This window comes from Oncorhynchus nerka, unplaced genomic scaffold, assembly GCF_034236695.1.
Source record: "Oncorhynchus nerka isolate Pitt River unplaced genomic scaffold, Oner_Uvic_2.0 unplaced_scaffold_1642, whole genome shotgun sequence".
Classification (NCBI taxonomy): domain Eukaryota; kingdom Metazoa; phylum Chordata; class Actinopteri; order Salmoniformes; family Salmonidae; genus Oncorhynchus; species Oncorhynchus nerka.
In genome coordinates this window covers 38,358-50,000 of record NW_027039675.1, presented here as the reverse complement: position 1 = coordinate 50,000, position 11,643 = coordinate 38,358, and the positions used below count along the sequence as shown (strand labels likewise).

The 11,643-nt window shown below is 47.7% G+C and overlaps 1 protein-coding gene across 1 annotated transcript in view; it reads right to left on the bottom strand.

Annotated features, from left to right (window-relative positions):
• Window positions 1–6,209, bottom strand: part of LOC135568226 (probable alpha-ketoglutarate-dependent hypophosphite dioxygenase) — an 11,917-nt gene extending 5,708 nt beyond the window's left edge. The window contains exons 1-3 of the mRNA XM_065015168.1: window positions 6,129–6,209; window positions 4,547–4,747; window positions 1–66 (exon numbers count right to left, since the gene is read on the bottom strand). The exon at window positions 1–66 is cut by the window's left edge and continues 214 nt beyond it. Of these exons, the coding sequence (XP_064871240.1) occupies window positions 1–66; window positions 4,547–4,676 (196 nt within the window). The 5' untranslated portion in view covers window positions 4,677–4,747; window positions 6,129–6,209. The remainder of the gene's footprint in view (window positions 67–4,546; window positions 4,748–6,128) is intronic.
• Window positions 6,210–11,643: the final 5,434 nt, after the last annotated feature.

Below are 11,643 nucleotides of genomic sequence, written 5' to 3'. Positions count from 1 at the left end.
GGATGTGGGGGTGTTTGGCCAGGCCCATCACCCAGGGGTACTGCAGGTGCACATTGTACTGGGAGACTGTACTGGGTATACAATACAGGTAGATACTCACCTGAAGTCAGGTAGACACAGGTAGATATCAGTCAATACAGGTAGATATAATTAAATACAGGGAGAAACAGATAGATATCATTCAATACAGGTAGATATCATTCAATACAGGTAGCTATCAATCAATACAGGTAGATATCATTCAATACAGGTAGATATCATTCAATACAGGTAGATATCATTCAATACAGGTAGATATCATTCAATTCAACGCAGCCACTGCCAGCTAGCCTACTTCAGCAGTACTGTATCATTTGAATTATTTTAGTCAATAAGATTCCTGCTACGTAAGCTTAACTTTCTGAACATTCGAGACGTGTAGTCCACTTGTCATTCCAATCTCCTTTGCATTAGCGTAGCCTCTTCTGTAGCCTGTCAACTATGTGTCTGTCTATCCCTGTTCTCTCCTCTCTGCACAGACCATACAAACGCTCCACACCGCGTGGCATTCAATGCAGATAGCCACTCTAATCTGGTGGTCCCAGCGCGATATCATTCACGACCCACGTGGAGTTCCAGGTCTCCGGTAGCCTCTGGAACTGCCGATCTGCGGCCAACAAGGCAGAGTTCATCTCAGCCTATGCCTCCCTCCAGTCCCTCGACTTCTTGGCACTGACGGAAACATGGATCACCACAGATAACACTGCTACTCCTACTGCTCTCTCTTCGTCCGCCCACGTGTTCTCGCACACCCCGAGAGCTTCTGGTCAGCGGGGTGGTGGCACCGGGATCCTCATCTCTCCCAAGTGGTCATTCTCTCTCTCTCCCCTTACTCATCTGTCTATCGCCTCCTTTGAATTCCATGCTGTCACAGTTACCAGCCCTTTCAAGCTTAACATCCTTATCATTTATCGCCCTCCAGGTTCCCTCGGAGAGTTCATCAATGAGCTTGATGCCTTGATAAGCTCCTTTCCTGAGGACGGCTCACCTCTCACAGTTCTGGGCGACTTTAACCTCCCCACGTCTACCTTTGACTCATTCCTCTCTGCCTCCTTCTTTCCACTCCTCTCCTCTTTTGACCTCACCCTCTCACCTTCCCCCTCTACTCACAAGGCAGGCAATACGCTCGACCTCATCTTTACTAGATGCTGTTCTTCCACTAACCTCACTGCAACTCCCCTCCAAGTCTCCGACCACTACCTTGTATCCTTTTCCCTCTTGCTCTCATCCAACACTTCCCACACTGCCCCTACTCGGATGGTATCGCGCCGTCCCAATCTTCGCTCTCTCTCCCCGCTACTCTCTCCTCTTCCATCCTATCATCTCTTCCCTCTGCTCAAACCTTCTCCAACCTATCTCCTGATTCTGCCTCCTCAACCCTCCTCTCCTCCCTTTCTGCATCCCTTGATTCTCTATGTCCCCTATCCTCCAGGCCGGCTCGGTCCTCCCCTCCTGCTCCGTGGTTCGACGAATCATTGCGAGCTCACAGAACAGGGCTCCGGGCAGCCGAGCGGAAATGGAGGAAAACTCGCCTCCCTGCGGACCTGGCATCCTTTCACTCCCTCCTCTCTACATTTTCCTCTTCTGTCTCTGCTGCTAAAGCCACTTTCTACCACTCTAAATTCCAAGCATCTGCCTCTAACCCTAGGAAGCTCTTTGCCACCTTCTCCTCCCTCCTGAATCCTCCTCCCCTCCCCCTCCCTCTCTGCAGATGACTTCGTCAACCATTTTGAAAAGAAGGTCGACGACATCCGATCCTCATTTGCTAAGTCAAACGACACCGCTGGTTCTGCTCACACTGCCCTACCCTGTGCTCTGACCTCTTTCTCCCTCTCTCTCCAGATGAAATCTCGTGTCTTGTGACGGCCGGCCGCCCAACAACCTGCCCGCTTGACCCTATTCCCTCCTCTCTTCTCCAGACCATTTCCGGAGACCTTCTGCCTTACCTCACCTCGCTCATCAACTCATCCCTGACCGCTGGCTACGTCCCTTCTGTCTTCAAGAGAGCGAGAGTTGCACCCCTTCTGAAAAAACCTACACTCGATCCCTCCGATGTCAACAACTACAGACCAGTATCCCTTCTTTCTTTTCTCTCCAAAACTCTCGAACGTGCCGTCCTTGGCCAGCTCTCCCGCTATCTCTCTCAGAATGACCTTCTTGATCCAAATCAGTCAGGTTTCAAGACTAGTCATTCAACTGAGACTGCTCTTCTCTGTATCACGGAGGCCCTCCGCACTGCTAAAGCTAACTCTCTCTCCTCTGCTCTCATCCTTCTAGACCTATCGGCTGCCTTCGATACTGTGAACCATCAGATCCTCCTCTCCACCCTCTCCGAGTTGGGCATCTCGGCGCGGCCCACGCTTGGATTGTGTCCTACCTGACAGGTCGCTCCTACCAGGTGGCGTGGCGAGAATCTGTCTCCCTCACCACGCGCTCTCACCACAGGCGTCCCCCAGGGCTCTGTTCTAGGCCCTCTCCTATTCTCGCTATACACCAAGTCACTTGGCTCTGTCATAACCTCACATGGTCTCTCCTATCATTGCTATGCAGACGACACACAATTAATCTTCTCCTTTCCCCTTCTGATGACCAGGTGGCGAATCGCATCTCTGCATGTCTGGCAGACATATCAGTGTGGATGACGGATCACCACCTCAAGCTGAACCTCGGCAAGACGGAGCTGCTCTTCCTCCCGGGAAGGACTGCCCGTTCCATGATCTCGCCATCACGGTTGACAACTCCATTGTGTCCTCCTCCCAGAGCGCTAAGAACCTTGGCGTGATCCTGGACAACACCCTGTCGTTCTCAACTAACATCAAGGCGGTGGCCCGTTCTTGTAGGTTCATGCTCTACAACATCCGCAGAGTACGACCCTGCCTCACACAGGAAGCAGCGCAGGTCCTAATCCAGGCACTTGTCATCTCCCGTCTGGATTACTGCAACTCGCTGTTGGCTGGGCTCCCTGCCTGTGCCATTAAACCCCTACAACTCATCCAGAACGCCGCAGCCCATCTGGTGTTCAACCTTCCCAAGTTCTCTCACGTCACCCCGCCTCCTCCGCTCTCTCCACTGGCTTCCAGTTGAAGCTCGCATCCGCTACAAGACCATGGTGCTTGCCTACGGAGCTGTGAGGGGAACGGCACCTCAGTACCTCCAGGCTCTGATCAGGCCCTACACCCAAACAAGGGCATTGCGTTCATCCACCTCTGGCCTGCTCGCCTCCCTACCACTGAGGAAGTACAGTTCCCGCGCAGCCCAGTCAAAACTGTTCGCTGCTCTGGCCCCCCAATGGTGGAACAAACTCCCTCACGACGCCAGGACAGCGGAGTCAATCACCACCTTCCGGAGACACCTGAAACCCCACCTCTTTCAGGAATACCTAGGATAGGATAAAGTAATCCTTCTCACCCCCCTTAAAAGATTTAGATGCACTATTGTAAAGTGGCTGTTCCACTGGATGTCTTAAGGTGAACGCACCAATTTGTAAGTCGCTCTGGATAAGAGCGTCTGCTAAATGACTTAAATGTAAATGTAATATCATTCAATACAGGTAGATATCATTCAATACAGGTAGATATCATTCAATACAGGTAGATATCATTCAAAACAGGTAGATATCATTCAATGCAGATAGATATCATTCAATACAGGAAGATATCATTCATTACAGGTAGGTATCATTCAATGCAGGTAGATATCATTCATTACAGGTATACAAAGATAGATATCATTCAATACAGGTAGATATCATTGAAAACAGGTAGATATCATTCAATACAGATAGATATCATTCATTACAGGTAGACACAGGTAGATATCATTCAATACAGGTAGATATCATTGAAAACAGGTAGATATCATTCAATACAGATAGATATCATTCATTACAGGTAGACACAGGTAGATATCATTCAATACAGGTAGATACATATAGATATCATTCATTACAGGTAGATATCATTCAATACAGGTAGATATCATTCAATACAGGTAGATATCATTCAATACAGGTAGATATCATTCAATACAGGTAGATATCATTCAATACAGGTAGATATCATTCAATACAGGTAGATATCATTCAATACAGATAGATATCATTCAATACAGGTAGATATCATTCATTACAGGTAGACAGAGGTAGATATATTCAACACAGATAGACAGAGGTAGATGTAATTCAATACAGACAGACAGAGGTAGATGTAATTCAACACAGATAGACAGAGGTAGATGTAATTCAACACAGATAGACAGAGGTAGATGTAATTCAACACAGATAGACAGATGAAGTTAACATTCAATAGATTCCATTTAAAGGACATGTTTAACCATAAAAGGTTGAACGAACAAGGCTGTTAACCTTCTGTTCCTTGGCCATCATTGAAAATATGAACTTGCCTTTTTACATAAAGGTCAAATAAAATAAAACATAATCATGGTGATATTACAGATGTATTGACCTCTAACCCTAACCCCCTCCTCCTCCTCGTCCCCCTCCACTCACCGAACTCTCTCTCCAGGTGGTTGAAGGCCTGTCTGGCCTCCCTCAGCTCTGTGTCGTCTAGGACCGGTACAGCAGAGAGGAATCCCTGCTGGTTGTAACGTTCCTTCATCTGACACGTTGACACACTCATCTCTGGGTTGGCTGCTGTACACGGCAGTCCTGACTGCGTCAACTCCACTGGGTGAAGGCTGTTTTTATAACCTGGAAAGAGAGGGAGAACAGAGAGACAAAGGGAGTGTGTCTGAGTTGTGCCCAGGCCATAAACAGGCGTCCTAACATAGGGATTTCTGTTTATCTTCTTAAACCTCAGCTTCTCTCTCTCTCTCTCTCTCTCTCTCTCTCTACCTCTCCCTCTCTCTCTCTCTCTCTCTCTCTCTCTCTCTCATAAAAAGACATGGCTACCCAAAGAGGAGCGTGTATGTGGTCACTGCATGACAGGGGAGGTAGAGACAGAGATGCACTTTCTCCTTTACTGTGATAAATATTCCTCACAAAGAGATTCATTATTCACAGAAATGACTACATATATTCCAAATTTTTACAAATTGAACCCAGAGGAAAAACTAAGAATACTCATGGGCGAAGGAGCAATGGCTCCTCTTGCAGCCAAATACGTTTTTTCCTGCCATAACCTGAGGGACACTGAATAATAACATCTGCATAGTAAACAGTAACTTACTTATTATTACTATTATTGTTATGACTATAATTATTAATGTTTATCATTCCAAATATGGGTGGTAATTGTAGTGATAACAGTTTAGTGATGGTAGTAGTAGTCGTAGTAATGATGATTGTAGTTGTAGTACTGATATAAAGAAGAAGATGACCGTTATTTAGTTATAAGTTAGTTATAGTTTCATTTTCCATAATTTGATTTTATATTTATTACATTTCTACTATTGACTGTTACCATTTTATTGTTATTATTTCTGTATTTAATTTTGTATTATTATTTACTACCATTTTATATTATTATTTGCTATCATTTATAATTTTGTTACAATGTATATTGTATACATTGTTGCTTTGGCAATATTGACACAATGTTTTTCATGCCAATAAAGCAGCTTGAATTTGAATTTGAATTTGAGAGAGAGAGAGACAGAGAGAGAGAGAGAGAGAGAGAGAGAGAGAGAGAGACAGAGAGAGGGAGAGGTAGAGAGAGAGAGACAGAGAGAGGGAGAGGTAGAGAGAGAGAGAGAGAGAGAGAGAGAGAGGGAGAGGTAGAGAGAGAGAGAGAGAGAGAGGAGAGAGAGAGAGAGGAGAGGTAGAGAGAGAGAGAGAGAGAGAGAGAGAGAGAGAGAGACAGAGACAGAGACAGAGACAGAGACAGAGACAGAGCCAGAGCCAGAGCCAGAGCCAGAGAGAGAGAGAGAGAGAGAGAGACAGAGACAGAGACAGAGCCAGAGAGAGAGAGAGAGAGGAGAGATAGAGACAGAGAGAGAGAGAGAGAGAGAGAGACAGAGAGACACAGAGAGAGAGAGACAGAGAGAGAGAGACAGAGAGAGAGAGAGAGAGAGAGGTTAAAGCCCATAAAAGCATACCAAAGTCTTAAATACTTATTTGCTCTCCTCCATACCTCTGTCTGCTTCTGCCGGAGTCTCAGATGTCTCCGTCTGTCTGGACGGTGGTCTGATGTGTGGATGATGGTCACAGCAGACGCTCTGTAGATCAGTATGAAACTGTGGTAGTAGAAGTCTTGGTGATGTAGAGTCCTCAACCTGTGTGATCTCTTATATACTGCCCTGCCAGGAGGGCTGAGCCGCAGGTGGAAACTACAGAAGTTAACCATCTAGAATGACAGTACAGGTGAAAGACTGAGCCGTGGTGACATTCCCTAGGTCATATTCATCATTTCAGACAGTTCATTAGGAGGAAGTACAAACTCTATGAATTTCCCCTCTCATCAGTTGACAGTAATCTGACAGTCTTAAGACACAATGAGGTGTGGAACGTACACAAAGACACTTTGTCAGAAACATACAGCCTACTTTCCTGTAGCTGGTACACAGAGCTGGCTTCTCCTGCTATAGCGCCATCTACTGGTCAGTGGATTTCAGAGCCAGACACTCATCTAAACACACCTCATCACTTCATTATCACACGGTGATGCTCTGGGAGTCTGTGTGAAGTGAACTCAGTGTTGTAAGGGCAACATCCAATGTTGGAAGAAAATGATATTTATTCAAAGAGTAGGCTTCAGTGACTTTCACATTTATAAGGAAGGGTTTTTGATAAATACCAACTCATGGTGTTTCCCATCATCTCAAATTATTATCATCTCAATTTATTCTGCTTCCTTCTCCTGAACTTGGTTCTTAGAAAAAGGGGGCATTGTTAAGGTGACACATCCATGAATGAATGACATGTCCCTCGTACCCGGAAAATAAACAAAACACTGTGAATTTCCGGTCTCATCCGGTGAGTCATGTGACATAAGACAGTAATGTGTAGAATAAACACAAGATGAATGCCATTCTAAAAAATAAGGCGCGATTTTAAAGGAGGAAGAGTTGAGACAAACATTCCATATTATCAAGGAAGACTATACAGGTGTAGAGTTCATCATGAGTCACCTCTCATCAGGTGACAGTTAGTCGGGACGGCATGGTAGCCTAGTGGTTAGAGCGGTGGACTAGCCACCGGCCTAGTTAAAATAAATAAATAAAATACAAAAATATGAGAGTTCATCATGAATCACCTCTCATCAGGGGACATTCTGTAGTTCATCATGAATCACCTCTCATCAGGGGACATTCTGTAGTTCATCATGAATCACCTCTCATCAGGGGACATTCTGTAGTTCATCATGAATCACCTCTCATCAGGTGACAGACATGTGACATTCTGTAGTTCATCATGAATCACCTCTCATCAGGGGACATTCTGTAGTTCATCATGAATCACCTCTCATCAGGTGACAGACAGGGTCCCTCTACACACTGTCACGAACCGGCTCAAAGCCCGTAACAAAGGGAGACAACGTGGAGATAAGGAGTAGCAAAATATGTATTTATTAACTAAAGCAACTAAGTATAATATACAATGGTGTGTGTAATCAGTAATCAGTAGTGTAAGTGAGTGTTTTGCATGCATGAATGTGATAATGCAGGGTGATGAAAGGTGCCAAAGCAAACAAACAAAAGGCCACCAAGAACCACAACACAATCTACAAAGGTGTCTGCATGGAGAGTCTCCTCCATGAATGTGGAAGAGGTCTATTTATCCTGGGAGACACCTGGCTCAGGTGTTTCCCATGTAGCTGACGACCCTCTCAACTCCGCACACCGGCATCCTAATAAGGAAACAAGAACAAAGACAGAATACGGCAGACAGAGTGGGAGGGTCGTCACATTCCCCCCCATAAAACCGGGGACCAACAAGGACCCCGGAACAACATACTGGCCTCTGCGTCCCAAATTGACACAGGCCTCTGCGTCCCAAATTGACACAGGCCTCTGCGTCCCAAATTGACGAGGGGTTATGTGTTCACACCTCCACCTGCACCAACCAACCTCCTCCTCCCCAGACCTCAGCAACCTTTGTGCATTGGAAGCAATATTTTAAGAGGAAAGAAGAACACAAGACCAGGAGGGAACAGACAGGAAAGATAGAACATGACAACCCGAAACAATGGTCAGTCATGTAAACATTCAGGAACATGGCACAAAAGACCAACAGCTACAAGCTCCAACGAAAAGAACATCAGGGTCCTTCTTAATTTTTACAACTCACAACGATTCATAGTCACTTCCAGCGATTCATAGTCACTTCCAACGATTCATAGATTTTCTAAACTCTCTCTACCTGCACCCTACAATCTCTCTACCTGCACCCTACAATCTCTCTACCTGCACCCTAAACTCTCTCTACGTGCACCCTACAATCTCTCTACCTGCACCCTAAACTCTCTCTACCTGCACCCTCCATTCTCTCTACCTGCACCCTAAACTCTCTCTACCTGCACCCTCCACTCTCTCTACCTGCACCCTACAATCTCTCTACCTGCACCCTACAATCTCTCTACCTGCACCCTCCACTCTCTCTACTTGCACCCTAAACTCTCTCTACCTGCACCCTCCACTCTCTCTCCACTAAACTCTCTACCTGCACCTGCACCTAAACTCTCTCCTAACCCTCCACTCTCTCTACCTGCACCCTAAACTCTCTCTACCTGCACCCTCCACTCTCTCTACCTGCACGCTAAACTCTCTACCTGCACCCTCCACTCTCTCTACCTGCACCCTCCACTCTCTCTACCTGCACCCTCCACTCTCTCTACCTGCACCCTCCACTCTCTCTACCTGCACCCTCCACTCTCTCTACCTGCACCCTAAACTCTCTCTACCTGCACCCTCCACTCTCTCTACCTGCACCCTCCACTCTCTCTACCTGCACCCTCCACACTCTCTCTACCTGCACCCTCCATTCTCTACCTGCACCCTCCACTCTCTCTACCTGCACCCTCCACTCTCTCTACCTGCACCCTCCACTCTCTCTACCTGCACCCTCCACTCTCTCTACCTGCACCCTCCACTCTCTCTACCTGCACCCTCCACCTCTCTCTACCTGCACCCTCCACTCTCTACTCTCTCTACCTGCACCCTCCACTGAACCCTACTCTCTCTACCTGCACCACTCTCTCTACCTGCACCCTCCACTCTCTCTACCTGCACCCTCCACTCTCTCTACCTGCACCCTCCACTCTCTCTACCTGCACCCTCCACTCTCTCTACCTGCACCCTCCACTCTCTACCTGCACCCCTCCACCCTCACCCTCCACTCTCTCTACCTGCACCCTCCACTCTCTCTACCTGCACCCTCCACTCTCTCTACCTGCACCCTCCACTCTCTCTACCTGCACCCTCCACTCTCTCTACCTGCACCCTCCACTCTCTCTACCTGCACCCTCCCCTCCACTCTCTCTACCTCTCCACTCTCTCTACCTGCACCCTCCACTCTCTCTACCTGCACCCTCCACTCTCTCTACCTGCACCCTCCACTCTCTCTACCTGCACCCTCCACCCTCCACTCTCTCTACCTGCACCCTCCACTCTCTCTACCTGCACCCTCCACTCTCTCTACCTGCACCCTCCACTCTCTCTACCTGCACCCTCCACTCTGCACCTCCACCTACCTCCACCCTCCACTCTCTCTACCTGCACCCTCCCTCCACCTGCACCCTCCTCTCTCTACCTGCACCTCCACCCTCCACTCTCTACCTGCACCCTCCACTCTCTCTACCTGCACCCTCCACTCTCTCTACCTGCACCCTCCACTCTCTCTACTCTCTCACCTGCCCTCCACTCTCTCTACCTGCACCCTCCATTCTCTACCTGCACCCTCCCTCTCTCTACCTGCACCATCCATTCTGCACCCTCCACTCTCTCTACCTGCACCCTCCTCTCCCTCCACCCTCCACTCTCTACCTGCACCATCCATTCTCTACCTGCACCCTCCACTCTCTACCTGCACCATCCACTCTCTCTACCTGCACCCTCCACTCTCTCTACCTGCACCATCCATTCTCTACCTGCACCCTCCACTCTCTCTACCTGCACCCTCCACTCTCTCTACCTGCACCCTCCACTCTCTCTACCTGCACCCTCCCTCTCCACTCTCTCTACCTGCACCCTCCACTCTCTCTACCTGCACCCTGCACTCTCTCTACCTGCACCCTCCACTCTCTCTACCTGCACCCTCCACTCTCTCTACCTGCACCCTCCACTCTCTCTATCTGCACCCTCCATACTCTACCTGCACGCTCCACTCTCTCTACCTGCACGCTCCATTCTCTCTACCTGCACGCTCCATTCTCTCTACCTTGTCACGAACCGGCTCAAAGCCCGTAACAAAGGGAGACAACGTGGAGATAAGGAGTAGTAAAATATGTATTTATTAACTAAAGCAACTAAGTATAATATACAATGGTGTGTGTAATCAGTAATCAGTAGTGTAAGTGAGTGTTTTGCATGCATGAATGTGATAATGCAGGGTGATGAAAGGTGCCAAAGCAAACAAACAAACGGCCACCAAGAACCACAACACAATCTACAAAGGGTGTCTGCATGGAGAGAGTCTCCTCCATGAATGGGGAAGTGGTGTATTTATCCTGGGAGACACCGGGCCCAGGTGTTTCCCATGTAGCTGACGACCCTCCCAACCCTGCCCTCGAGCATCCTAATAAGGAAATAACAGAGAGAATACGGCAGACAGAGTGGGAGGGTCGTCACATCCCCCCCATAAAACCGGGGACCAACAAGGACCCCGGAACAAAATACCAGCCTCTAAGTTCCAAATTGACACAGCTTCTGCGCCACAAATTGATGAGGGTTTACGTGTTCACACTTACAATTTGCCCCAGCCAACCTCCTCCCCAGACCTCAGCAACCTTCGTACAGGAAGCAACATTTAAGAGGAAAGAAGAAAACAAGACCAGGAGGGAGCAGACAGGACAGAGAGAACATGACAATACGAAACAATGGTCAGTCACGTAAACATTAGGAACAGGGCGCACGAGAGAGCGCATCAGCAATCACGTTTTCAGTGCCTCACATCGAGAGTGCCTCACATTATCCTCTGGTTTGGACACATCATGGACCTCAAAAAAGTGAGGGGGTTATGGTCGGTGTAGACCACAATAGGTACTACCCCCGACCCGACATACACTTCGAAGTGTTGTAGCGCCCAAATTAGTGCTAGCGCTTCCTTTTCAATAAACGAATAGTTCAACTGATAATCGTTAAACTTTTTGGAAAAGAAACTAACAGGCCTCTCAATCCCAGACACATCTGCTTGCAGCAAAACTGCACCTGCCCCCACATGACTAGCATCCACCTGCAAGGTAAATGACAAATCCATGCGAGGAGCAGCCAGCACTGGAGTTGAGATAAGCAACCTCTTTGCATCTTCAAAAGCGTGTTGACAACGAGTAGACCAAACATAAACAGCCTTAGCTTTCAGCATATCTGTCAAGGGAGCGACCACAGTAGAGAAGTTATTACAAAAACTACGGTAATAACCAATCATGCCCAAGAAACGCATCAGTTCCTTTTTAGTAGTTGGTGGTGGAAAAGCATCAATAGCCACCACTT